This window comes from Plecotus auritus (assembly GCF_963455305.1).
Source record: "Plecotus auritus genome assembly, chromosome: 7".
Taxonomy (NCBI): Eukaryota; Metazoa; Chordata; class Mammalia; order Chiroptera; family Vespertilionidae; genus Plecotus; species Plecotus auritus.
The window spans coordinates 3,652,588-3,680,070 of NC_137774.1; the positions used below are offsets into that span (position 1 = coordinate 3,652,588).

Genomic DNA, 27,483 nt, shown 5'->3' on the forward strand with positions numbered 1-27,483 from the left:
AACCAAGGTACATGCCCTTGACCGGAATCGAACCCGGGACCTTTCAGTCCGCAGGCCGATGCTCTATTCACTGAGCCACACTGGTCAGGGCGGTCCTCAAACTTTTTAAACAGGGGGCCAGTTCACTGTCCCTCTGACCGTTGGAGGGCCGGACTATAGCTTAAAAAAAAAAACTATGAACAAATTTCTATGCGCACTGCAGGCCCGGGACAAGTCGGCTGCTAAGCAGGACAGGCAGTGGCACCTGGCGGGCCGGATAAATGTCCTCGGCGGGCCGCATGTGGCCCGCGGGCCGTAGTTTGAGGGCGCCTGCTATAAAATAAAGACACGGCTTACAGGCTGGGGTGCTGTCGCTAGCTCTCCATGAGAGGACAGCGTCCCACCCAGACCCAGCTTGTCTGTCCTTCTAAATCCTTCACCGCCCCCTCTCAGGCTCACCCTTGGCCGTGCTGGCGCGGCTCAGCCCCCAAGTATTGTGGACGGCTGCACCCTGTGCCCAGCCCTCTTCTGACTCCACCCTCCCTCCTCACCCACCCACCGTCAGTGACTTTCACTCCTTTGGTTGGGTGTTTCCCAGGAGCCAGGTGCTGTGCAATGAAGTTACAGACTCTTCGTTTAATCCTTACAGCCCTCTGAGGCAGCCCTATCATTCTGCCCCATTTTACAGAGACGTAAACTAAGGCCCAGGAGTGAGGTCGTTTACCCAAGGTCATACAGCCTATCACTGGCAAAGCCAGTGTTTAGTGGTTGGGTCTGCCTGGTTTCTAAGATCCAAGTCTCTAGACCAGGTGTCCAGCTGCTCCGGAACATCTCCACGGCCTTGGAATCGGCAGTGACCCCCCGCTTCCCCACTCATTCGCCTTCTCCATGGTGGCTGTCTTTGTCAATTCAACCTCTCAAATATCTCCATTTTGCCCCTACCGTCACCTCTCCCTGGACTGCTGCTGGAAGGACCCTTAACTCCTCTCTCCGCGCCACCCCAGCTTCCACTGACACACTTTCCAGAGAATGCCAAGCCCTCCCATTGGTGAGCAGCTATCAGTAAAAATCGTTGATCTCACACTCTCAGTACGAGAATGTTTTCTTAGAACTGAAACATGCCAACTGAAATATTAGCCAATATTAGCTAGTATTTCAAAGCACAGTGTACTTAAGACAAAGCACGTCCTCAATGAGTGCGGATATAAATCATTGTCAATGAGTCTGTGATCTTTTCAGGAGTGTGTGTGTGTGTGTGTGTGTGTGTGTGAACCTCTTGTTCAGCCTGATTAGCCAGATCCTTGCTGCTGCCGTGAAGCTTCCTAAGCCCTGGAAGGGCTGGCTCTGCCATGTTCTCCTGGTGCTTGTGGGATTACCATTATCTTCACTTCTTGGCTTCTTAGCAGGACTTCGTCACTTGTTCATTTGTGTGAGTCAGTTTAGCTAACCAGATTTTTGTATTTATTATTTTTTAAATATATTTTTGTTGATTTCAGAGAGGAAGGGAGAGGGAGAGAGAGAAAGAAACATCAGTGATGAGAAAGAATCATTGGTGCTGCCTTCTGCACGCCCCACACTGGGGATTGAAGCTGAAACCCGGGCATGTGCCCTGACCGGGAATCGAACCATGACTCTCCTGATTCATAGGTCGACGCTCAACCACTGAGCCACACTGGCCAGGCTGGGTGTCTTCCCCTTCTGATAGCAAGGGGACTCCCTCTGCCCTGACCCAGGGATGTGGTCAGACGGACTCCAGATGGCTAACTCCTGCCATTTATTCCCAAAGACAGAAGCACGGCAGTGCTCGGACGCCCCGGGACCGATAGCTCTGCTTCAAATGCCGAAGCAGCGGATCCTCCTGAGCACCAGCCTGGTCCCAGGACGAACCCCAGGGCCAGAGGCGAGGAATCAGCTAATGGTTCTATATGGGAATTTCCTGCATCATTGAAAAATGAAGGTCACTGGGCCAGTGAAGAGGTAATAAGGTGTTTATTAAAAACTTTTTCACCCAGAGGCAGTTAAAATTTATAATTTAAAACCCAGCCCACTACAAAAAGCAGGGGGGAGGGGGATGATAAAAACTGTGCAACATTGACAAAAGGACCAAGACAGACAAGGCCCGGGGAGGGACCGCCCCGAGGCCGGGGCCCCTCCTCTCCCGAGGCCAGGAGCAGCAGCAGAGCGGAAGCTGAGGGAGCCCCAGCCTGCAGCCCGGCCCGGTGCATGGGCCTCTCCAGGTGGGCCAGTGCCCGGAGCAAGAGCCCTCAGTAGTGTGTTCACCGCACAGCCTGGGCCCCCGGCCTGCTCACTTGGCTGTGGAAGGAGAGAGACCCTCAGGTGCGTCCTGGGCAGGACGGGCCTCCGTCATGGACCCTGAGCCCAGACTTGGAGCTTTCCAGGACAACCGGGGCATGGGTCAGGGCTGGATGGACGCCTGGCCAGTAGGACCTTGGGGATGGGGGCTCTTCCTCCCATCCCTCCCCGGAGCATGCCCTCCCAGCCGCCCCCCACCCCACGCGCAGCAGTTCTCAGGGCCCCTACCTCCCCCATTGCTGAGGCTGTACCTCATGGCCACTTGCTGGGAACGCCAATCGCCATAGCTCCTGCATGGGCAAAGACAGGGCAGTCACCCTCCACGGGGGCGGGGGGTGGCAGACAAGGACACTCATGCTCGGTGCTCTCCTGGCACCAGGGGGCCCACCCTGCAAGCGGCAGTGACTCACCCCCGGTCTCCCTCCAGTGTGCTCTGGATCTCCTTCAGGACCCCTGGGGAAGGGAGGCTGGTGAGGCCAGGGCGGGGCCGCACGCAAGCCTGTCTCTTCCTCTCACTGATGAGGTGCTGGGTGGGTCTGCCCCCCTCAGTTCCACCCTGGCCTTCCAAACTCCCCCCAAGGAACATCCCTCCTGTCAGCCCCCAACTCCCGCCCAACTCACTCTCATCGTTGAGCAGAGCATGCTCCATCACGGGGTCCGGCCTCTTCTCTGGAAGGCAGAGGCCACATTAGGAGAGCCCCGAGCCCAGGGCTGGAGGGGAGGCTGTTTCTACCCCGCCCCCCCCACACACACACCCCTGTTCCCCTGGGGTCCCCTCTCCTCCTTCCATCCCATGTCTGGGCCTAGGCTGGCCCAGGTGTGCTCACACACTCCCCTGGCCTGTCTTACCTTCTCCATCACTCTGGCTCCCTGAGTTCCTGTGGGGGGAGAGAGAGTAAAGATCGGGGCGCACTAGGCTCTCCGCTCTGGTCCCATGAGGTCAGCTCACCTGGCCTTCCCTGAGCAGGGGGCGCCTGGGAGGGAAGCCAAGCCCCTTCCTGGGTGGCAGCTCACGTGGGAGGAAGGGGCATACGAAGGGGGACATAGAGCCAGAGCCAGGAGGGCGGGCTGAGCTCACAGGGGAGGGGGAGTGTGGCAGCTCCCAATGGGCGCATCAGGAGGGTGAGGGTGAGGGTGAGGGGCTGAGGCAAAGGCCACCTGCCCTTTACCCACCTGGCTCGGCCCAAGGTCTTCTCAGGGCCTGACCCATTGCGGGGACGATGGTGGTTCTTGGTTTCTGCAGAATCCACCAGACACCGGGGCTCCACCAGCCACTTGGTGGACAGAGAGAAGCGCTCAAACTCCGAGGGCGAGATCAGGTAGAAACCTGGGGGGGCAGACTAGTAGGTGAGGCCAGCCTGGTCTCTCAGGACCTGCGGCTGCCGACAATGGGGCTTCCAATCAGGGACACTGGGGCCGGAGCTCCCCTCAAAGTGCCTGGCCTTGGCCACACCCCCCTGGCTGCCCTTCCCAGCAGCCCCTGCAGCACAGCGGGAGCCCCACGCCCAGCCCGGCTCGCAGAGGCGGGACGAGCCACCACCTGCACACCTTGGCCGTGTTTGGTGAAGACGCAGGAGGCGATGCCGCTGACGTCCTCCCGGCGGATGCAGCTGTAACGCACCTGGGGCTTGAGCAGGGGCAGCGAGACCACCTGGATGTCGCCCAGGTTGGTGAGGACAGCCAGGTGATGCTCCCCGTAGTCCTCGGCTCGACAACTGCTGAAGTGGGCCACGCTGACCCGCCGCACCCTCGAGCCCTCCAGGGCGGTTAGCTTCAGCTTCAGCTTGGCACTCACCTTGGGCAGCGTGAACACCTGGGGCACAGGGCAGCGGTCACACCCACGGCCACACCCCACTTACCACTTCCCTGCGTCCACTGGATGCCACCCAGCTTCCCAGCGAAGCCTGCTCCAGGCAGGCGCTCACTGCACCTGGACCGTAGGGCGCACCTGGACCGTAGGGTGCACCTGGACCGTAGGGCGCACCTGGACCGTAGGGTGCACCTGGACCGTAGGGCGCACCTGGACCGTAGGGTGCACCTGGACCGTAGGGCGCACCTGGACCGTAGGGTGCACCTGGACCGTAGGGCGCACCTGGACCGTAGGGTGCCGGGCCGCTTCCTTCCACACCTGCATTTTCTGTCCCTCCCAAACAGGTCCTGCTTCCGTGTCCCCACCGCTGACCTGGGCCCGGGGACGCCACACAGACCCCTCTACTTCCCGCTGCCTCTGCAGCCCCTTACTGCATATGCCAACTGCATACACAACTTTAAGCGAGTCCCAGCCACTGTCATTTGTGCCCGAGGTGTGAGCCCCTGGATGGCCCGAGGGTTCCCGGAACCCCGTCCCCACCGGGCAGCACCTTGAACTGCTCCTCTGACACGACAAGCAGCTGGTGGCTCCCCTGCATGTCCGGGCTTTTCGACAGGTCGTGTGCGACTTCCAGGGGCTCGGGAAGGGGCACACTGTGTCCGTCCAGCACCAGGATGCCCACGACAGGCGCTCGGTGCATCAGCTGGATCTCCTTGACTACGGGAAGGAAGCAGGCAGGCGATGGGGCTGGTGGGCGGGCGAAGGGCGAGGCTGGTAGCACCACCCTGTCCCCAACCAAGGCAGACCAGCACCCTCCGCTCTCCCCGTGCTCAGCGCTCACCCTGCTCTGCCCGCACGGGTTCATCCATTCTCCGCTCGGCTGGGGGCACACGCAGGGCAAAGGCATAGACGGTACCCCCGTTGGTGCCGGCCCACAGAGAGGGGCAGTGGCGGGAGCCTGCCCGGAGGCAAAGGGTTATATGTAACCCTGGGTCTGGAGGTCAGGTGGCGCCAGGTGACCTAGGCTTACGTCCTGGCCTTTCCAGTCACTTGTGTGACTCCAACGTCAAGTCAGCAAACCCTGTAAGCCTCACTTCCCTCCTCTGCCTGTGGCTCTGCCTGCCTCCAGGGTGTAGACGGGGAGAAGGCTCAGCAGGCTCTCTGACAACCAAGGGCCCTAAACACTGCTGGTTCTGAACCTGGGACAGCCGGCCCTTGCATACAGGAGCGGACTGCCCACGCCCCACCCGTACCCTGGCAGGAGGGGGCAGGGGGGACGGGGGTGGGGGCAAGAGAGGGCAGGGGGAACGGGGGGGGGGCAGGACGGGGCAGGAGGGGGCAGGGGAGAGACAATGAGGGAGCTTGTGTAGGCCCATGGCGTAGCAGCAGGCATGTCCCACCCCCACAGCCATTCCAGGAAGACATTCCCCCATTTTACAGGGGGAGAAGCTGAGACCCATCTTCTAGGGAGTGGTGGAACCCGGACATGAAGCCAGGACAAAGGGACCTGGAGGCCCAGGCAGGGGAGGGAGAGGCAGGCCCTGGTTCCACCCGCTCACAAAGGGAAACCCCCCTTAGGGGCCCACCAACCTGCCCTCGTGCCAGGGGGCGCGTGCCTGGGCCCCTCCCACCCCAGGCTGGCTACTCACTGTCCCTCAGGTAGGTGTCAGCGAAGTAGAGAGTCCGGACGAAGCCTGTGAAGGAGTCCTCGGCCGTGCGGGCCTCGATCTTGCGCTGCACAGGCGCCAGCTCCATGTTCTGCAGGCCCGTCCGCTCTGTCCGGCAGCTCCGCTCCGGCACCTGCGGTGGGTGGGACCAGCCTGAAGGTGGGCTCTGGCCCGACCTCCCTGAGGCATCTACTGCTCAACACGCATCATTCTAGGGCAGCCGTGGGCAAACTACGGCCCGCGGGCCGGATCCGGCCCGTTCGGCTGTTCTATCCGGCCCGCGGAGCCGAAAGAGCGGAGGGTTCTCTTGCTCTCCCCTCCGCTCCTTTACTTTGAATTTATATTAGTTCACACAAACACTCCATCCATGCTTTTGTTCCGGCCCTCCGGTCCAGTTTAAGAACCCATGGTGGCCCTCGAGTCAAAACGTTTGCCCACCCCTGTTCTAGGGGGAGACTGATCCCAGCTCACGCCACTCCCTGCCTGGTAACGTGTACTGAGGACTTGACCCTAAGGTGCTACAATTATTGCCTCTTACACTTGGGGAAGCCGAGGCACAGAGGAGCAGTGTGACAAAACTGAGGCCACATAACTGGCAGGCAGTGGGCAGGATGTAAACCTATTGGGGGGCCCAAGGCCTGTGCTTGCAGCCAAAGCAAGCGGGAGCGAGGGGTAGTCCGGCTCGCGGCTGGCTGCCCCCAGCTCTGCCCAGGTGGCCTCACCTCTCCCGGGGACCCCGCGGGCCGCCGCTTCTGGCTGGACACCCGACTGCGACGCATCCGACGGAAGGACTGGCGCAGGGACTTCTTTAGGGACTTCACGCGGGACAGGGGGCCCTCTAAGGCTAGCTGGTCGCTGGGGTGCAGGGTGCACCTGGGGGGGAACATCAGACCATCAGCACAGCCGGGGCCCGAGGGTCCTCCCCAGGCCCCAGGCCCCAGCCGCCGTGGGCAGCCTGCTCACTTGACAAAGACCTGCCGCCGCTGCTGGTGGTCGAAGAGGCCAAAGCCGTGGCTGGTGCCAAAGGCCACGAGCCGCCACTCGGAGTGCAGAGCCAAGGATGTGACCACCGCCGGGGGCTGGCACTGCACCAGCACGAAGGGCTGGAAGCCGGGCTCGAAGCGCACGGGTCCCGGGCGGGCACACAGGCGCTCGTGCCCCTTCCAGCGGTAGCCCTCCTGGTCCTGCAGCAGGTCAGCCTCCACCTGCTCCACCACGTGCTCTGCCTCCTCGTCGTTCAGCTCCAGCACCAGCACCTGGATGGGATGGCAGGGGGCTGAGCCAACCCCAGCACCCAGGGACAGCACCTAGGGGTGCGGGCGGGGGCTGGTTCCTGTCCTGCTGCGCCCTCATCCTGAGACGGAAGCTCATGGGCCTGGACATTACCCCGAGTCACCTGATCACTCCTCCCCCTGCGCCCACCCCATCCCAGCCTGCTACCTGCCCTGCCGTGCCTGCCACAGCCAGGTAGCCGCTGTATTTGCAGAGGAAGATCTTCTGGATGCCCAGGCGGGGGTCGTCACTGTAGGGATCGAAGGAGCCCACCTAACGCGAGAGGAGGCCCACGAGTGGCCGTGAGCACTGGACCCAGCCTGTCCCCGCCCCCCTGGTGCCCAGGCTCCTGGCCTCACCTTGCGGAGCGGGGGCCACTCGTCCTCACCCTGGGCATTGAGGTGCTCACTGGGGTCCGTGTCGGTGAGGAACACAGGGACCGTGCTAAGTTTGTAGAGCAGCCGCAAGCAGACGCCCGAGGCGTCCCAGAACCGCACGGTGCCGTCCTCGTGCCTGCGGGCAGAGCCGGGAGAAGGAGGCCGGGCAGTGCCAGGGCTGCGCCCACCCCGTACACCCTCCTCTGCAGGAGGAGAGCAGCACAAGTCACCTACCCCGTGAGCAGCAGGTCTCTCTGGGGCGGGGTTGGGGCCAGGCTGGTGCCACCGTCAATAGGCCATTCCTAGAGGATGAGACCGAGAAGTGCGTGCGGGAGCTTGGCTCCCAGGTGGGGCTGGGGCCCGTGCGGGTGCGGGACCTACCATGGTGGAGAAGTGAGTGTTCTGCCAGCTGCCGGCGGCGATGATCCTCTCCCACAGCTTGAGGGGGATGTTGGAGACGTGATGGGAACAGGTGATGGCGGAGCAGTGCAGGGAGGCCAGGTAGGGAGGCTGCACCGGCGGCCAGCCAGCCGTCCGCAGGTCCATCACCACCAGCTCCTCCTCGGCCAGCACCACCAGGGCATAGGGGTCATCAAAGGCTGGGGGACAGGCCAAGGGTCAGGGGCTGCAGGAGCCAGTAGGAAGCAATTTGCCCAGCCTGGCCCTGTGGAATCTGATGCTTTAAGGCCTGGAGCCAGGGAATCTGCATTCAAAAGCAAGCTCGAAATCTAACCATGTATGAAAGGAAACATACGCCACGACCAAGTGGGACTTGTCCCAGGTGTCAAGGCTGCTTCAACCTTTAAAAACCATCACATCAACAGCCCAACGAAGAAAAGCCCCAGGATCACCTGCAGAAAAAGCCTCTGACAAAACCCCAAACCCATTCATTTATGACAAAAACTCTCAGTGAACTAGGAACAGAGGGAACTTCCTCCACTGGACGAAGCACATCTATGAAAAAGCCGCAGCTCACATCGTCACGGTGAGAAACGCAGCTTTCCACCAAGCGCGGGAACAGGGTTCCTTTTCAAGTGCCAGCTGAGGCAGTAAGGAAGGGAAAGGAAACACAGCTATGCAGACGGGGATGGAAGAAATAAAACTGTCCTGGTTCACAGACGGCAGGATCATTTATGTAGAAAATCCAAACGGACTGACAAAAAAACGGGACCTGCTCCCAGCACCCTGTGGCAGGAGTGAGAAGGAGCCCCTTCCCCCCCCCCCACCCCACTCCCTCACCTGGCGGCCTCAGGCCTGTCATGTCAGAGTCGGGTGGAGAGAAGGCCTGCCTCCTGGACATCGCCCGCCAGGCCTCCTCTCCAGGTTTTGACAGCAGCCCTTTCTGGTCTTGCCTGTGACCCAGTTTATGAGGCTGACTCAGGGCTTTGCTGTCCTGGTCGAGCTTCAGGAGGCGGCTCAGAGCTGGCCCCATGCTGTGCACCCTGCCCCAAGCCATGGGGTCTTCACCACGTCCACACCAGGGCCCCCTTTTCTCAGCTGGGCGGGTATTAAACCCAATAGTTCAGAGCTGCCCCCTTTGGCCCAAATCCCATTGGAGCCAGGGAAGGGCAGAGTGGAGTGGGCAGGAGGTGTGGCCAGCAAGGATGGAGCCACCAGGCTGGCAGAGACAGGGAGAGGGACTGTGGCTGCTGCCTCAGTGGCATCCAGGGGGTGGCCGGTTGGGGAACCTCTGTGCAGGCCCCTCCTCTTCATTTACAGACAGGACGGCCTGCCTACACCACTCCCTACGCTCGCCTACCCGCTGCAGGGTCCACCTCGGAGAGGACGGTGAAGTCGATGACCCGGGACGTGAAGTCGAAGGCTGTCTGCTGGCCGTTGTGGACCACGGAGATGCAGTGGCGGTCCCCGTAGCTGGCCCGAGGCATGCCACCCTGGAAGATGGTGAAGGGCAACCTGCAGGCACAGGAGAGAAGGGCGGTGGGCTGGGGCTCTCGACACAACAGCAGGCAGCCACTGGCTGAGCTGGCAGCGTGGACCCCCCCGTGACTGGCCTCTGTGCAGGGGCCGGGAGGGAGGCTCGTCTCAGGGTGAGTGACCCCCTCAAGGTCCCCAGGAGGGGGTCAATAGGCCAGACCCCCATCTCTTCTTGACTGCAGCAGCCCAGGGGACCTTGGGGGTGAGGGGGGCATGCAGGCTGTGGGTTGAGTCTGCAGCCACTCCTGCTCCAACCAGAGCTGCCCTCTCCTGCTTATACACGGGTCTCCCTGTGTGATTGTTTGAAGAAACAGGTCTGCTGCTGACACGGTCTGAAACCTGCCGATCTGAACCACTTCCCGGGGGGCAGAAGGGAGAGAAGGGGAATGTTTTTTCAGGACCTGGCCATAAGGTATGAACGGCTCTCTCCTTCCCTGGAGTCTGAGACCTCAACGTGGGACCCTAAGGCACAGTTCTCCCCCCCGCCCCGCCCCCAGAGGCCTTCCAGCGAGAATCTGGAAAGGGCAAAGGACAGAGACCGGTACCTACCCCTGCTTGGTGGTCAGCCAGAAGATTTTGGTAATAGCTTTGCAAGGAAAGGGACCTACAAGAACAGGAATTAGCTGGAACGGGTCTGCCCACCCACAGAGGCACGTGGGTCTGCACGAGCAGGTTCCTTACCCCACCCCCTCTCCGCAGACCTATGCTTAGGAGCTTGGCCCTGGGAAAGCCACAACAGGTGCCAGGAAACCCACCGTGGGGCTTGGGACAAAGCCGTCACCTCCCTGGACCCGGGTTTTACTTCTCTGAGTGGGGTGCCTACACCTGAATGCAGGGAAGGCCGACTGGGAACAGAGGACATTGGTTCGCACAGTAACAGGCAGTCCCAGGTGACAGGGCAGGGGCAGGCCCCCGCCAGGCGGGCGGGGCACTGACCGTAAGGCACGCAGCTGCGCAAGGGCTCCCGTTGCTGGGTGTCGGGATTCACAGGCCACTGGCAATAGCTGCCATCCGAATGGCAGCTGACAATCAGGCGGCCATCCCGCTGCCAGCAGACACTGTCCAGCTGCTTCAGGGGAGGAAAGGGAGAGAGCACAGGCTGGGGTCAGGGTGGTGGTCCCGATATCGACCCCCCACCCCCACCCCTCGCCCACGCCTTGGCACAGGGGCTGTATGTGATAACGGGGTCTGGGAGAGCCCCGTGGTGGCTGCCACCACCCCAGGCACCACCTACCTGGCTGCTGAGGAAGTGGCAGAGCACGCGGCTGCCCCGCAGGTCCCAGATGACGATGAGGCCCCGGCTGTAGCCAATGAGGACCTGGTTGGGGTCTCGAGGGTGTTCCTGCAGGGCCTCCACCATCTCAAACACCCGCCGCTGGCGGGCCTCCTCGGGCAACCTGGGCGAGGGGAGCACCGTGAGCCCACACCGACGTGCACCCCGGGGCGCAGCTGCACACGGCACTCCACGTGGCCGCGGGCACTGAGTGTGCACAGCATGGACAGTGCTGCTCTGCGAGGGTGTAGATGCTGGCAGCACAGCCGTAAGGAAAGGCAGGGAGGTGGCTTCTAGAAACGTCCATGTGGTGGGAGGGAGGAAGGGAGCCCCTACCGGGAAGGGCACATGGAGGCTCTGGGGAGGCGGCGGGCTCTCTTTCTCTGCCCGGGGGTGGCTGTAGGGATGCTTACTTTACAATCCACTAACCTGCACATTCACATTTAGTGCATTTCTGCAAGGAGGTGGTATTTCATCAAAGTTCGTTTTTAACACCCACAGAACAAAGCTCTCTATTAGTTGGCCTGGCCTTGAGCCTTGACCCCCCTCTCTCTCCTCCTCCTCTGGGCCTGGAATGCTGATGTGAAGTCTGGAGCTGCTGCAGCCAACAGGAGGCCATGAGGTGGCAGGCATGGGACCGAGAGCCAGCACTGAGAATGGTCAGCAGGAAATGAAAACAGCCTGGGCCCTGAGGGCATTTCTACGCCCAGACCACAGCCCTCTGTGCCTCCGCACAGCCCCGTCCCAGTGCCGTACCGCACGCCCTGCGAGCACCAGCCTCTAACAGGGGTGGGCAAACTTTTTGACTCGAGGGCCACAATGGGTTCTTAAACTGGACCGGAGGGCCGGAACAAAAGCATGGATGGAGTGTTTGTGTGAACTAATATAAATGCAAAGTAAAGGAGCGGAGGGGAGAGCAAGAGAACCGGATAGAACAGCCGGATCCGGCCCGCGGGCCGTAGTTTGCCCACGGCTGCTCTAGAAACGGGGGTGGGCGGTCAACTCCCTGTACCCTTATCGGTAACGGCTCCGTGTTTGAAGGGTTCTATAATGATCTACTACTTATATGATTAAACATTTTCCCCTTCACTTAAAAGTAAGCAACGTGAGAATTACACCACCTTGGAAAATACAGAGAAGAAATAATATCAAAAAGAAAAAGAGAGAGAAGAAAAGAATAATATCAAATGGAAGCTGTGCAGCAGGGTTGATGCCACTCGCCCCGGGGGACCTCCCTCAGACGGCTCCTTCGCCAGAGTATCAGCACCCGAGCCTCCCCCTTCCCCTCAGAACTGCAGGACGTTCTCCCGCTGCAGCCCTCATCTGCTCCCCTCTTGACCCAGACCGGATCCCACTGATCCGCCTCCCGCTGTTGCGGACACCACACCAAAGCTTTGGAGCACAGCTTCTGAACTGATCTGCAGCACCCCGGGTAGTGGCTGTCAGGACCTCTGGCCACGGAGCCTGCGTGCGAAGGGAAACCCACACAGACGCCAAAGCACGAGCATGGGCGGAAGCTGCCCGGCTGGCGTGGGGCGGTGTGTGTCGCGTCTGCCCACTGCGGAGCCCCCGGGGTTTTGAAACGCATGGCACCAGGGCCAAGAGGCTGAGAGTTGATAAATTCTAAGAATCTCAATTTGGGGGACAGGTGAGGAGCTGAGCTTCTCCTCCCGTCCGCATAGGACTTCCCAGGAGAGAAATGATAAGCTCCTGACACATTCCCGGAGCCAAAGGGAGAGGGTCATGCCCAAGTCAGGGGGACGGGTTCTTAACAACGGGGTCCGCGGGCTCACCGCTGCAGCACGGCGTCCGAGTTGATGGTCCGGTCCTCCAGCGTGCGGAAGCCTGGCGCCTGCACCACGAACACGCTGCCGCTCTCGGTGCCCAGGTAGAGCGTCTTGGAGGAGGAGTGTGGCAGGACCACGGTGATCTGTGTGGCGCTGGGGGCAGCCCTGAGAGGGGAACAGCTGCCCGTGAGCTGGCCGCTGCCCAGGCAGGGACCCCCACGGATGGGCTTCTGACCCTGGCTGCCCGCCCCACCCCGGGGAAGGCCATTCCTAGGAAAGCAGGCTGTGCAGTCTTTTTTAACAGAGTCCAGAGTCTCGGGCCAGGACTAAGATATTGGCTACATTCTGCCAAGACAGGAAGCAGATGGCAGAGTCTGCCCAGGAAGCAGAGACCCCTGGGAGCCTCCTGCGCATCCCTGCCCGCTCCACCCAGAGCACCTTTGGGTGAAGCGTGTGGGCTCAGATGCCTGCTAGGACCCCCAAGGGCTCCTAGGACCTTCAAAGGGTGATCCCACCCTGGGGCTGGGAGAGCAAGGGGGCCGAATCCTTACCCTGGGGGGCCCCGCAGCGTGAAACTCTCGTCTTCCTGCAGCTCGGACACCCCGCCTTTGACCTTCAGGCTCCACAGGTGCAGGCTGTTGTCGTCCAGCAGGGTGACCAGCTGGCACTAGGGAGGGGACGGGGGCAGGAGCGTGCTGTCTCATTGACCCGGGAGCGCCAGCATTCATGTGGCCTTTACACACCAGGGCGGTCTCAGAGAGCCCCAAACCCAAAGGCCCCCACTCTCAGGGGGAAGGGTGGTGGTCCCAGGTCCTCCCATCAGCACCACACCCATGGCCACCAGATGCTTGTCTCCTTCTGGAAGACGTAAGAGTAAGAAGGGCGCGAGGGGCCCTCACCTGGCCAGGCAGGAAGTAGATCTGCACCACGGCGTTGTTCTCCCGGTGCAGCCCCATGAACTCCACCCCTGGGGCACCGTAGCTTCGAGCAGCAGGCTCAGGAAAACCTCCAGAGGCAGACGCCACCCCTCGCCTGCCCGGGAGCGGGGACGGGGCCCCCGTGGCAAGGCGTGTAGCACATGGTGGCTCGCCCTTTCCCCAGACAGCAGGACTGGGTGGAGAGGCGGGCCCTGGCCAGTGACCTGACCCCTGAGGGTGTGGGGATGACTGTGTAAGGGTGACCCCTCGGCAACTGTTAGGCTGCTCAGCGCCACCTCCCACCTCACCCCTTCCCTGCAACCTGAGCTGCAACAGACCCATCAGCTGCCACTTGGTGGCACCTGTGAGAAGCTGCGGGTACCCCTGTGGGCCCAACCCCAAGAGCTGTGACCAGGAGTGTGGGCAAGGGGATTGGTCACCAGGATATGGCCACGGCCTGGCAATGATTAACCGGCCGAGGGCGGGCCGAGCCAGCAATGGGACTGCGCCCCTGCCCTGCTGTGTTTACACCACCTCCAGCCCAGCCCCGTGGCTGCAGGCACCCAGCCTTCCCGCCTCTGCTGCAGCAGAAAGGGCGCTGGCTCACCCTGGGGGCTCACCCTGGGGGCTCAGGTTAGATGGGGCAGGAGTGGGCTGAGGTTTGTAGCCCAGCCGGCCTGGCTGAGCAGCAACCCTCTGTCCTGGACCCACGGCTGCCTCTGAAAGGGCCCAGAGCTAAGGCTTCGGACAAAAGACGACCCAACTGGAAACTACCCAGCCTCAGCCAGGGAGGGCTGTCCCCGCCAACGGGGAGTCCACCTCGCTCTCTCTGGTGTGCGCGTGCATGTGCGTGTGCATGTGCGTGTGCATGTGCGTGTGTGCGTGTGTGTGCGGGGTGGAGAGCCTGGAAGAGCGGCTCCCTGGCACTGCTCTCTGGTTTGCAAAGAGCCCGGGGCCAGTCCACTGACTCCCACCACCTCCTCCTCGGACTGCGTTCAGGGCTGACTCCCGAGAGGCTATTTGGGACACCCCTGAATAAGAAGGGCCACCCCAACTTGCTTTGTTTCTTTCTTGGAGGGCGGGGGTCCTCGCCCCTTCCGGGGCTTCCCAGGGCGGGAGCTGGGAGCACGGAAAGGATACAGCTTGACGGCTCCGGAGCGGGTGCCGATGGCCAGGATGCGCAGGGAGGGGCTGTAGCCGAGGGCGCTGGGCTGGTGCGGAAAGCCATGCTCCACCGTCTGCAATGACAGCCACACGGGCCTACAGACACGTCCAAGAAGCCGCGGCACCGAGCCACCCAGCAGGAAGGGGCACCGAGTCCCTTTCAGGCTCCCACCCAGACACCCATGTATGGACCATTCCGTGCGCCACCCTCCCTGCCTCAGCCCATGTCTGACCCTGTCCTGGGCCACCTGACCATCCATCCCTGGGAGCTCATTCTCCCTGACACACACACTGGCCACTTGGTCTCCAGGAACTCTCAGTTCCTGCACCAGGTGTACTGTGGGCAACCCCCAGCCCTCCTACGGGGGGTGCAGGAAGCTTTGGGGGCCTGGCACTGGGGTCCGAAGGAAGCCATGGTGGCCCTTCCCAGCCCTGCACTGTCCAGGCTCCTCCAGCCCCGACTGTCTGCTCTGCCCAGGGCCCTCCTAGCGCGGGGAGCTCTCCGTCTTCCCCGGGAGGACGCTCCCAGGTGCTGTTGCAGGCACGTGCCCGTGCTCATGTCTTAGGACAGAACTAATACACATTACAGAAAACAAAAATAACCTGTATTCCTACAACCGGAAGTAAACCTCGCTAACATCTGTGTGTCTTCCCGTGCTTGTGAGTGATGCGTGTGTCATGCCTTAAAACACAGAGACCTGCCCTAGCCGGTTTGGCTCAGTGGATAGAGCGTCAGCCTGCAGACTGAAGGATCCTGGGTTCAATTCTGGTCAAGGGCATATCCTCGGGTTGCGGGCTCGATCCCCAGCGTGGGGCGTGCAGGAGGCAGCGATCAATGATTCTCTCTCATCATTGATGTTTCTCTCTCTCCCTCCCTCTTTGAAATCAGTAAAATAATATTAAAACAAAAAACACAGAGACCTAGTTGGGGCCATACCACCTGATACACCCGTACCCCAGTAGCCCTGTAGCCAGCCCAGGTTGTCCAAGCACTGAAATGACCCAACGGTGAAGAATACCGCTGTGGAGGTGCCTAACTCACCAGGCCTGTGGTTAAACATTTTCTTTGTTTCTAGAGGTTGTGCAATTGCCACTTGACCGATGGCCCCTCCTGGACTCCCATCTCTGCCTGCAGCTCTGAGCATTCCCGCAGGCAGAGGCGCCAGGGATGGAGTTCCAGGTTTTAAAGGGACGGAGAGAAACCCTAGACTGACTCGGACAAACCACCTCCGGGAAGGCTTCTGTTGTTTCTCTATCAGCTAAGCCTACCCCTTACCTCCCCCCCACAGGGGACACTGACCCTGCAGACCTAGATGACAGCAGGCGGAGGGAGGCCAGCACCTGCTTCCAAGTCTAGTTATTTCTTCCGGTTGAAACCATGGAGACGGCCCTGCAGGAAAAGGCCGCTCTCCTTCGGCCCAGGGTTCTGCTCTGGGCTTCGGGTGGCTACCCAGTCAGGCCTCAGAGGGACAGAGAGAGATAAGCCCTGCTGACAGCCGGAATGGTAACTTAGCAACTCTACGGCTGCCCGCCTGCTGTCCAGTCCCGTGGTCCATGGTCGGAGGCCCCGTGCTGGGGGCAGGCCAGGGAGCAGCTCCAAAAGGGCCTATTCTGGGGATGTCTGGGGACACCCAGGTGTGGGAGGCGTCCTCAGGCCTGGCTCTTTGCCCTGAAAATGGCTGGGAGGGCAGCAGCGACCCAGCAGGAGCCCGCTGGCCGCCCAGGTCCCTGTTCAGCTATGTGAAAAATGCAGAGCCTGGAGCAGCCTTGGGGAGATAGCGAGTGTCTGGAATGCAAACAGTTCCCAGGAAAAGGAGGGCAGGGCACATGCGGAGTGTGGGGGACAAGCTTCCCCAGGGGCCCCCACTAGGCTGCAGCCAGAGCTCGCCAAGACGGTCCTGGGATGGGAGCATTCTCCCAGAACCACGGCGGCAGCAGCTCGGGGCCAAAGCCGCTGGGCTTTGGAGGACGCTGTGGGCAACTCTCCTCTGGTGGCCAGTAGGAGGCCTGCGCCCGGCGTTACCCAGTGCGACAGTCTCAAAGCGACACTGAGCACTTGCAAGGTGGCTAGTGCCACCAAGGGGCAGAATTTTTAATTTTATTCTATTTTAATGAACTTGCATTTCAGAATGGACGCTCACTTCAGTTGCTAGAAAACTTTGGAGGAATGTTCTTGAGTTTCAAAGCAACAGGGGCTGGAGTCGGGCAGACCACGCTTTGGATCTTCTTTAAAAATATATATATTTTTATGGATTTCAGAGAGGAAGGGAGAGGGAGATAGAAACATCAATGATGAGAGAGAATCATTGATCAGCTGCCTCCTGCACGCCCCACACTGGGGATCGAGCCCGCAACCGGGCATGTGCCCTGACCGGGAATTGAACCCTGACCTCCTGCTTCATAGGTCAACACTCAACCACTGAGCCACGCCGACTGGGCTGGGTCTCCTTTTTCAACTGTAAATCTTCTAGCTCTAAATTCAGACCACATATATATTTTTTTAAATATCTTTTTATTGATTTCAGAGAGGAAGGGAGAGGGAGAGAGAGACAGAAACATCAGTGATGAGAATCATGGATCGGCTGCCTCCTGCACGCCCTCCACTGGCGATGTGCCCGCAACCCCTGGCATGTACCCTTGACCGGAATCGAACCTGGGACCCTTCAGTCCTCAGGCCGAGGCTCTACCCACTGGGCAAAACCAGCCAGGGCCAGACCACATATTTCCAAAGAAAATTTAATGTGAGGGTAAAACACACCTGGGATTTCAAAGACCTTTTAAAAAGTCTAATTTATATTGAAACAGCATCTTGAATACATTGGGCTAAACAGAATTTATCATCAAAACGAATTGCACTTGTTCAAAGAATTTTGTGATGGGCCTTCTAGAATATTTCAAATCACCTATGTGGCTCTTATTGTTTTCCTCTTGGGACCAGAGCTGCCCTACACGAGGCTGCCTCAGGCCGCGGGCAGGCAAGTCCCGCCAGGAGAAGGCAGCCTGCAGCTTCCGGTCAGGCTGCAGCCCTGAGAACACAGGCTGGCTCCCTGGCAGGCAGTGCTCCTAGTATAGCCGTGGGCAAACCACGGCCCGGATCCGGCTGTTCTATCCGGTTCTCTTGCTCTCCCCTCCACTCCTTTACTTTGAATTTATATTAGTTCACACAAACACTCCACCCATGCTTTTGTTCCGGCCCTCCGGTCCAGTTTAAGAACCCATGGTGGCCCTCGAGTCAAAAAGTTTGCCCACCCCTGTCTAGTATCTCCCGATACCTCCTACTGCGGCGCGGCCTCTTTCCCCTAACCCCGAGGGACACAAATGTGAGGCCCACCGTTCAATCACTCCTACTGATCCCTCATGTCCTTTAGGGTCCCTTTAGGGGTCACTGTGCTACCCCTCCATACCCTCTATTCCATAAGCTGACCTAGACAGACAGGGACTGAGTCAGGCCCACTAAGCTCTGAACCCCTCTGCCACTTAGAAGGCGTGTGGACCTGGGCAAGCCACTCGGCCTCTCGGGAGCCGCGTTTCACATCCAATAAAGGGGCGATCGCAGGGTTGTCCTTGGCTCGAACACAGGGAACCCTAAGAAGACCACCTGAGGCGTCTGGAAGGCTCAGCTCACCCCGCAGAGCGCACAGGCCCTGCCACTAAGGCCAGCGTCCTTCCCGGGTTCTCCGTGTCCCCGGTATCCCTCAGGGTGTCTTCTCTACGTTGACAACTCGGGGGGGGGCAAGGCTCCCTTAAGAACAAATAAGGGGCCTGGCCGGTGTGGCTCAGTGGTTGAGTGTGAACCTATGAACCAGGAGGTCACAGGTTCGATTCCCGGTCAGGGCACATGCCCGGGTTGCGGGCTCGATCCCCAGTGGGGGGCGTGCAGGAGGCAGCTGATCAACGATTCTCCCTCATCATTGATGTTTCTATCTCTCTCTCCCTCTCCCTTCCTCTCTGAAATAAAAAAATATATATTTCAAAAAAACACACACACAAATGAGGGAAATTTCACAATGACCCTGCTTGGCCAGGGGCCAAGAGAGTGGTTTCAAATGAGAACAGTGTGGTGACAGGGGATTCCCCTGGTCCCAGAGAGCGGAGGCGCGGTGGCAGTGCCAATTCAACATGTGAGTAAGGCCCCCAAATCCTTGAATGAGACCTGGGCTAGGCAAGGAGGTATGGGCCCCCAGGTCAGGTATGAGAGGGGGGTGTGGGGGGGTTGTGTTAGGAATCGGGAAGGGACTTGGATTTGGGGAGAGGATCGAGCTCAGTAAATGGAGGTGACAGGGCGGAGCGGGAGCAGGGTGGGTGAAGGCGCCTCTGGCCTGTGTCCAGCTGTCCCCTCAACCTCAGGTGCCCTGCCCACTCCTTGACTGTCCCTCCCTGACACTCCCAACAGCCTTTTAAGACTCAGCTTCCCACTGGACACAAAAGTTGCCCACGGGCAGTAACCTTCCCTCCAGGTCCCCGGAGCAGGGAGGGTAGGTGGCCTGCCAGGGCAGAGGGGGTGGGACAGCAGGCACGGATTCCAGGGCGGCCCTCAAAGCCCCAGATCCCAGCTTCTCCAGCTCCGGTTCAAGCTGGAAGGATGACCAATGCCTGGCAGCCAACCTCCCCTACCCCCTGAGCTCAGCATCCAGCCCACCTGGCCCTGCCCCTGCCCCTGCCCCCACCCTGCTCCTGGCTCAGGTGACCTCTGCCAAGGGAGGAGAGAACAATGACCTCCTTTGACGGAGAGTTGGGAAAGGAGAGTTTTGCAGGAGCCGCCAAACTGCAACACTAGCCCGGTGTGGGGAGAAAGCCCGCCTGTCTCCTGCTGGCTCCAGGCCCCATTCCAGGTTCCCGGAAGGGAGATGGCAGAGGCTCTTGGTCAGAGCGCGTGGGGGTCCTTCATCCTGCCCTGGGCAAGGGGGGGACCTGTCCAAGATTGAGGGCTGAGGAGTCCCCAGAGCTTGGGGTGATGGGAAGGAGGGCCGCCAGGGCCATAGGGGGCACACCAGTCCAGGTTGGCTGGGTGGCACTGCCTCAGACCGGGTGTGGTCAGCTCAGATTCCTGGCGGTGGCAGCAACCTGGCCTGCCCGGTGTGGCTGTCACCTGACACCAGGGGCCCAGCCATGAAAAAGCCAAGACAAAAGAACCTGGCCCTGCACAGGGCCAGCCAGGCGGTACACACTGCGTGTCCAGGGCCCGGGAGTGGAGGAGGGGGCCCAGGCACCCTTAGCAAACGGCTGGTCGGTTTCACCAGGGGAAAGCAAGGCCAGGAGGGATTTTCGAGGAAGGGGTTTTACTCTGACATGAGCTTATGTCCGCTCGGAGTCACTTCCTCTCTACTGAGGTGCCCGTGGGGTCCCTGGGTCCCCTCAATCGATCCTGCCAGCTGATTCGTCTGTCTTCCCACCAGCCTGAGGACCCACCACACAACACAGACCACGGCTTCACAGACGGACAAGCGGAGGCTCAAGGGGTGAAGTTACCAACCACACAGCTGGTTGGCAGATGTAGCCGGGGGTCCTCATTCCCAGCCAGTGCCCTCCACAGTGTGGAAGCCCTGGAGGCCTCCGCTTCCTCACCTGCACTATGGGAACAGCACCCATCTGTGAGTCGTCCCGAGGACGAGGCAAACCCTGGCATGGCACCCGTGTGCCAGGCACCTTCAGAGCATTCTTTACCCCGGGCTCTGCTGTGTCAGGCCCAGGCTCCCAGGTCCCAGCCTTCCTGGACTCAACAGCCCGGGGGGAGCCTGGGGAGGGACTAGTATGGGTGGAACCGTGCAGGTTCCCAAATCTTCCAGGATGTGGCCTCACCCTCCAATCCCAAGCCTCCAGGCTCCACCATTCACCCAGAGCCTAGATGACACGAATCCCCGCACCCAGATTCTCCCCTTCTTCCTCTCCTCTCCCAAGCCGTGGAATTTCAGACTATCAGCCCCCTCCCACCAGGAAGGCAAAGGTCTTATCTGAGATTCCCAGAGCCCCGGGCCTGGGCTGTATATACAGTAGGTGCTCAATTCTTGCAAGTGAATGGGAGGAGGAAGGAATTCCAGGAGCCGCCCCTCCCCCTTCCTGACCAGGCCTGGGGATGGGGCGGCCAGGTGTGGGGACCACCAGTTGGGGGACATGGAGGGACGATTCCTCTACCCCAGCCCCACCCCAGCCCCACCCCGCTAAACAGTGGAACTTGGGGCGGGGGTTCATCCCTCCTTGCTGAGCCTGTTTTTCCAGTTTCCACTGAAATGGGCCACCTTTTCAGGGTGTGAGATCCTGGAGGCACATAGGGGTCACCAGGCCGGTGCTGAGGTTCCGAGACAGGCACCCAGCAACCATGCGCCGCTCCCTGGGGAGTAACAATGGCAGGGCCCCGAGATCCCCCAGTTCCAACACTGCACCCCATCTCCCCGAGACCCAAAAGCCCTGCCCACAGCTTCCTTCTGCCAGTGGGAGGAGGCACTCACTTAGGGAAGCCGGGCTCTCAGAGGCCAGTGGCCTCACAGCGAGCGCTGAGGGCAGCCACACCTCCCACAGGCCCAGGACGTCAGAGCGTGAGGGGAAAACGCCCACCTCGAGCCTCTGAAAAGAACAGCACCGTCGAGCACTTACACATCTAATCCCACGTGTCCCTGTAACAAGCCTGCGCTGACCCTACGCACAGGATCACCGGCTTTACGTGGTGAAGCCAGATTGGGACCCTTGTCCTTCACCCCCTCCTGGAGGGGTCCCCAGTCCGCCTCTTCCTGCAGTCCACCCTCGGGGGCAGAGGAAGCCTAGGCATGGAGGCCCAGGGCCCTAGATCAAGGCAGAGGTGAGAGGGGCTAATTACCCGGAACAGCTGCAGATTGCTAGGTGGCCTGCGAGCCAATAACCCACAGCTGTGCTCCTCCTGTTTCCAGCTCCGGCCTTCCCGGGCACCTGTCCCCTTGGGGGAGCCCTGAGGAGTTTCTGGGACCCTCCCTGTGATCTCAGGTGACATGTCACTCTGGCTTTGGGGGCCCTGGAGCAGGTGTGGGGTTGGGCTAGTCAAATGCCAACCCTGGCAAGTTCCCCCAGTGCCTCTCCCCACTCACCCAGGCCTGGAGCCTGCCAGGAATCACTTGCCTTTGCCTCTGGGGGCAACTGGAGGAGGCAATAGGAGGAGGGTGGGGACAGCCATGGCCTGTGGCCACGCCCCCAGCGGACCTGGCGTCACGGGAACATTATTACAGCTGGCAGGCTTCAATACCCTTTCATCTCTCCTGTCCCTAAGCCTCCTCAACAACCCTGTGAGCAGGGAGACAGGGCAGACTGTTTTATCCCCGTTCCACAGGTGGGGAAACTGAGGCTGGAAGAGGAGGCCGGGTGATTTGCGGAGGTTACACAGCCGATGAGAGGTTTGGGACAAGGAGTCCCAACTCCTGGGCGTCCCACTGCCCTTCCCGGGGAAAGCCCTCTAATCAAACCCCATTTCCAAAGTCAGATTCCCATGAGGCAGTGCGGGCAGTGCCCAGTAAGCACCTTCATCAAGCAAAGGCAGCCTGAGTGCCCCCCCCCAGCCTGTGGGAGGCTGCTAACGCCGTGCTCACCTGAGCACCTGCTTGGGTCTCCTTGCTCCCGCTCCTTACCTTGTTGAACTGGAAGAGGTCCCGCTTGAGCCTCTCCCGAGCAGGGTCGTGTCCCGACCGCAGGAACCGCCTCATCTTGCTTGGCGTGCAGCCCCTGGAGAAAGACAAGCTGTTGAGCGCCAGGGTGAGGCACACACACAGCCCAGGCCCAGAGCCGCCCCTGGGCCCGGCCCAGCCCAGCAGGTGGCCACCCCTGGGCCCGGTCAGCTCCGCCATCCGCCATCCTCAGCTTCCCCAGGTTCCGTCTGTGCAGTGTGGTTCCCCTGGGAACCGGCGCCCCATACCCAGGGCCCAGGACTGGTTAGTGCTCCAACGCTGCTCCTGGCCACCTGTGGCCTTGTAAACCCAGCCGAGAAGCTGGGGGAGGAAGCCATTTATCCAGGCTTTATAGGAACGGGAGGCCCAGAGGTTAATTAGCTTAATTGTTAACCTGATTTCTGAAAAACCATAAAACTCCAGCTAAACAGAAAGGGAAACTGCACAAGACTCTCGCCCCAGCCGCTGGGAGGTGGGTGCGCCGAGGCTGCCTAGCCGGCCTCCCACACCAGGTGGGGGCAGGGAGGGGCCAGGCAGCTACCTCCCAGGCAGCCAGCACACCTGGGCCGCCTGCCTTCTAACCTCAGGGGAGGCCTCGGCCACCCTCGGCTCAGGCTGCTCCCAGCCACTGCCGCCAGGAACCTGGGCGGGGGAGCGTGTGGAGCATGCAGTCAGGGGTGCAGGCCTCCCCCCACCACCACACGCCTGGGACCCACGGTGGAGCTAGGTCTGTCCCACGAGGCTGCTGGGGTCTCTGTAGCTACGGCCCTGGCCCCAGGCTTCCCGACCTGATGGGGTACGCTCAGAGAGGCCCCTTCCCATGGGCCCCAGTGAAGCTAGTCAGAGGAAACCTACTCCCAGTAAGAAACCAGCCCTGAGAGCTGGCCGCCCACTGGAGAATGCCTTCCCAATCCGAGGGGAAACTATTTCTGGATCATCCCGGGGGGGAGGGGGATCATCTGCGCTCCGGCTTCCGGCTTCCAGTAGCGGCCACCCACTGACCACAGGACACCGAGGTCTGTACTTGGAAACACAGGAGCCCAGGCCCACCCCGGAGACACCATAGGGAAGGAAGCAGGGCCAGGAGCTCGCTCTGGGGTACGGGGTGTCCTATAGGAGAAGAAAGTGTCTAAGCCGAGACCTGAAGGAAGTTATCCCCGAAGTTTCTGGCTTCTTGGGAAGTGACCAAAAAAACCAATCAACTTTGCATATGAAAGGACCCTGTGTGGCCAGACTCAGGGCTCCCTCTGAGGCCTGACCATGCTGGGAGAGGTCACCCCACTCGGTAGACACACACATCCGGGGGCATTCCAAGTGCCACCCCAACTGGGAAAAGGCAGAGAACAGCCCTCACTCAGAGCACCATCACTTTCTAGGGACATCATAAAGGCCACCACTTGCGGGAGGGGGAGGGGTGGATATGAGAGGTTTGTGCCTTCACATTTTGGGGGAGCCACAGCAGAGTGGGGAGCCCAGCTTCGCCTTGGAACAGCAGGTAGTCGGGAAACTCCCAGGTGCCCACCTGACCCGAGGCCCTGAAAGGAGATTCAGGGAACAAACCCGGGAACGTTGAGGCTCCTGAAACTGGCAGTGAACAGACTCCATTCCGGGAGCCTGCAGCTTGAGCCTCCGGACAAACAGCTGAGCTGTGGCCTCCATTTCCAGCTGTGGGGGAGGCCCGGCAGTGCGGGGGAAGGGTGCCCAAGCTCATAAATCAGCCACTGCAGGTCCTGGGGGTGCTCACTCTCCCCTCTCAGGCCTAGGTCATGGGTCAGAAGTCAGAGGAAGCTGGGAGTGGGGCCTGGAGGAGGACGGGGGTCGGGGGTGGGTGGGGTGGGGAGGGGGGAGGTAGGTTGCAGACTTCAGGGAGAGGCTGATCTGGGCTGTCCTCCAGGACCATGCAGGCCCTGGGGTGGGGACAAGAGGACACGGGGCCATCTGTGCCAAGGACCCACAGGCTCAAGGGTGAGGTGCAGGTAGGAGGGAGGGAGCCAGGATGTGGGATGGGGGGAGGTGGCCCCACTCAGGAGGGCGGGGTGGACACTCCATCCACCCAAATGCCCCGGAGCACCTGCTGCCTCCCAGGCACTACACCAGGCCCTTGCGTGTTATTTTTATTACTTTTTGACATTTTGCTTAAGTAATCTGTGCTCCCTGTTAAAAAAGCAAACAAGCTCAAGGAGAACCCCCCCCCCCCCCGAAAACCCCCACCCAGGAAGTAAGGGGGCCTGTGGGTACACGTCTGAGCGCCCCTCCTTGGCTCTCTGCGCTGTGAACGAAGCACACCTGCTGAACCCAGACCCGCGTGTCCCGTCCCCCCCTCTGGTCTCCCTGGGACATGAGTGGAATATCCCCACCTGGCAGACAGGAAGAGAAGACCACAGAGGGCGGCCGCGGGCCCAAGGTCACGGGAGAAACCCGCAGAACTTGGATTTGACCCCAGGTCTGGCGAACTCCCAACCTCAGGGCTCTGGGAGGCAGCGGAGGATGGATGTGACGGGCAGATGCCTAGGGACCCCCCTGCAGTTGAAAGGCACGGACACGTGTGCACTGTCACGCCTACATGCCTTCCGCTCGGAGCCAACCAAGCAGCTTGGGGGCTGGGGCCTGGCCGCTGCCTGTGGGGTGCTGATGAGGTCTGGCTGGGCGGGAGGGGGGTGGGGGGCGGCGTTGTCTTGCATGGACCTGCTGCTCACTGCGCAGGGGGCTGGGACCCCACTGGCATGCATCTGCTCCTCACTCCAGCCAACCCCTCAGTGCAGCGCCCAGTACAGAAATGACTGCCCAGGCCCTAGCCCAGGGGTGGGCAAACTTTTTGACTCGAGGGCCACCATGGGTTCTTAAACTGGACCGGAGGGCTGGAACAAAAGCATGGATGGAGTGTTTGTGTGAACTAATATAAATTCAAAGTAAAGGAGCGGAGGGGAGAGCAAGAGAACCGGATAGAACAGCCGGATCCGGCCCGCGGGCCGTAGTTTGCCCACGGCTGCACCAGTTTGGCTCGGTGGATAGAGCGTCGGCCTGCGGACTGAAAGGTCCCAGGTTTGATTCCGGTCAAGGGCATGTACCTTGGTTGCGGGCACATCCCCAGTGGGGGGTGTGCAGGAGGCAGCTGATCCATGTTTCTCTCTCATCGATATTTCTAGCTCTCTATCCCTCTCCCTTCCTCTCTGTAAAAAATCAATAAAATATATTTAAAAAAAGAAAAAAAGAAAAGAAATGACTACCCAGGTCAAGGCTTGAAACTGCCGCCCCTTCTTGAAGTGGGACAGGCCTGGGACTGGCTGGACCCACCTTCAGTTCCACTCACTCCGGACAAGCGGGTTCTCTGCAGAGAAACTTTCAGGAATCTGGGCCTGGAGGTCCCTGGTGTGGACGGATCCTCCCTACTCAGTCCACTCCTGGGGCTTGGTACCGATAGCCAGTAGCCAGGGCTCAACCACCACAGCGCAGCTCCTCCACGCTGGGCAGCTCCTTGAGGGCAACGTGGGGCACACTCCCTCCCACACAGGTCTGCTGGGGGGAGTGGAGCAGTGACAAACGCCGAGTGTCTGGCGCAGCGCTTGGCACGGAGCAGGCACCGTCCCGGGACTGGGGATCCGATAATGACAGACAAGATCCCTTATGTCACCAAGCGTACAGCCTTGCAAAGGGAGTGTGATGACTCACAAACGAGTCAGCGGATGGTTTCGGGGCTGGCAGAGGAATAAGGGAAGATGCTAAGGAAGAGAGAGCGACCACGGTTTTGCGGTCAGAAGGACTCAGCGGCCGGCCATTCCTGTACCGGGGCCCGTGCCTTCTGCCTGAGATGCTTCCCTCCCTCGTCTCTACTCAAATGTCCCTCCCCTGACATCCTCTCTCCTACTTCCCAGCTTTGCTTTCCTCCCAGCACGGGTCACGCTGGCCTAGTTTACTTACTGACCTTGTTTATGACCTGTGCAACCCTCCACAGGACACGCCTTCTCATTCCCACTCGGGGACTTTGCCCCCCCCCCTCCCCACCCCGTGGCCCTGTGGCGCCCGCGTGCAGCCTGAATGAATGAATGAACGAACGGAGGAGGGCATATCTCCACCCAGACCTGAATAATAGGAAGTGGTCAGCGAGGCAGACTCAGGGGCAGGGCGTGTCAGGCAGCCAGAACCAGCTAGCAGGCTTCAGGAGGGTGAAGACAGGAGGGGCTGAGTGCAGGCAACAGGAGAGATGAGGTGGGTCGGGAAGGGGGCCCTAGGGGGCCACAGCACAGAGCTTCAGTGTGACTCCCCTGGAATCCTGACGGTCCTGGTGTGGGCTGCCCGCCCCTCTCCCACACCATGTCCCCGACACTTGGCCTGTGTCGACCGTCCATCTGCTCAGCCCCCACCCCAGGGCCCATTCACCGTGGCCTCCATGTTCCTGGCTGAAATAGCTTCTTGTCCTCCAAGCAGCACATCAAAGACCGCCTTCCAAATGCCCTCACCATCTGATCACTCAGCACCTGACCACACCTTCTGCTGAAACCTCCGTGGACGGGGCACCCGTTCAGCTCTGAGAATATTCTCCTCGATCTGGCGGGGCTGGCCAGGAAGCGATGGGCAAAAATCAGAAGCAACCTCAGTGGCCAATGGGGGGCCGGGGAAGGTGCTGAGCGCCATGGAGGGCTGGCAGTGGCCAAGGACGTGGAAGCCTGTGTGCCAAGGACCCAGGAGGCGGGTGGAATCTCTTTAAGACACTCACAGACGCGGACAAGCCAATGGAAGGGCCACGGGGTGGGTGCTTTTCCTTCTGGTTTACCTGCCTCGCAGGCAGGGTAGATAAGGGACCAGACGGGGGACGCCCAGTGTTCAGGTGTGAGGTGGGACCCCTCCTGCTCTCTCGGGGCCTGGGTGTCTCTCCAGCCACGTTAAACTGGACAGGGGCGAGGACACCCCTTTGGATACCACACGGGCGCAGAGGCAGGGACAATACAGGCAGGTGGAACCATATGGGACCGTGGGCTCCAGGACCCCAACGAGGACCTGGGATGCTGGCCACTTCAGTGCCGCTTCCACCGTGAGGTATGTGGGGGCAAAGGCAAGTTCAGGAGCCCCCCAAGCTGAGGAGCCCCCAAGCCTGATGCCAAGGGTCTGAGGCGAAGTCACGGGGCATGTAAGGTGGTCCGAGGATCCTGGCTTCCCGCACAGGGATGCCACCTGGCCAGAGCACGACCCCCGAGGGGCTTCCTGAAAGAAACACCTTTCCAACCCTGAACCTCTAAGGACGGCCCAGCGGCCCTCTGTCCCTCACCGACCACACCGAGCTGCCCCCCCTGCTCGGTGCCCTTGGGGGTGGGCGCTCAGGGTTTAGGGCCGGGCCACACGGGGCTTGCTGACCTGTGGCCGATTCTC

The 27,483-nt window shown here is 60.6% G+C and overlaps 1 protein-coding gene across 2 annotated transcripts in view; it reads right to left on the bottom strand.

The window, feature by feature from the left end:
* Nucleotides 1-1,949: 1,949 nt before the first annotated feature.
* LLGL2 (LLGL scribble cell polarity complex component 2) overlaps nucleotides 1,950-27,483 on the bottom strand; it is a 31,682-nt gene continuing 6,148 nt past the window's right edge. The window contains exons 2-26 of one of the 2 annotated variants that reach the window (XM_080679643.1): nucleotides 22,084-22,177; nucleotides 14,471-14,568; nucleotides 13,313-13,394; nucleotides 12,965-13,080; nucleotides 12,420-12,578; nucleotides 10,588-10,750; nucleotides 10,290-10,422; nucleotides 9,903-9,957; nucleotides 9,178-9,332; nucleotides 7,800-8,017; nucleotides 7,653-7,720; nucleotides 7,401-7,554; nucleotides 7,210-7,314; nucleotides 6,733-7,025; nucleotides 6,492-6,642; nucleotides 5,752-5,902; nucleotides 4,944-5,060; nucleotides 4,653-4,819; nucleotides 3,841-4,105; nucleotides 3,466-3,619; nucleotides 3,142-3,170; nucleotides 2,914-2,961; nucleotides 2,703-2,745; nucleotides 2,521-2,582; nucleotides 1,950-2,292 (exon numbers count right to left, since the gene is read on the bottom strand). In XM_080679643.1, the coding sequence (XP_080535769.1) occupies nucleotides 2,285-2,292; nucleotides 2,521-2,582; nucleotides 2,703-2,745; nucleotides 2,914-2,961; nucleotides 3,142-3,170; nucleotides 3,466-3,619; nucleotides 3,841-4,105; nucleotides 4,653-4,819; nucleotides 4,944-5,060; nucleotides 5,752-5,902; nucleotides 6,492-6,642; nucleotides 6,733-7,025; nucleotides 7,210-7,314; nucleotides 7,401-7,554; nucleotides 7,653-7,720; nucleotides 7,800-8,017; nucleotides 9,178-9,332; nucleotides 9,903-9,957; nucleotides 10,290-10,422; nucleotides 10,588-10,750; nucleotides 12,420-12,578; nucleotides 12,965-13,080; nucleotides 13,313-13,394; nucleotides 14,471-14,568; nucleotides 22,084-22,158 (3,069 nt within the window). In that variant the 5' untranslated portion in view covers nucleotides 22,159-22,177 and the 3' untranslated portion in view covers nucleotides 1,950-2,284. The remainder of the gene's footprint in view (nucleotides 2,293-2,520; nucleotides 2,583-2,702; nucleotides 2,746-2,913; nucleotides 2,962-3,141; nucleotides 3,171-3,465; nucleotides 3,620-3,840; nucleotides 4,106-4,652; nucleotides 4,820-4,943; nucleotides 5,061-5,751; nucleotides 5,903-6,491; nucleotides 6,643-6,732; nucleotides 7,026-7,209; nucleotides 7,315-7,400; nucleotides 7,555-7,652; nucleotides 7,721-7,799; nucleotides 8,018-9,177; nucleotides 9,333-9,902; nucleotides 9,958-10,289; nucleotides 10,423-10,587; nucleotides 10,751-12,419; nucleotides 12,579-12,964; nucleotides 13,081-13,312; nucleotides 13,395-14,470; nucleotides 14,569-22,083; nucleotides 22,178-27,483) is intronic. The other variant, XM_080679642.1, reaches the window with a different exon arrangement.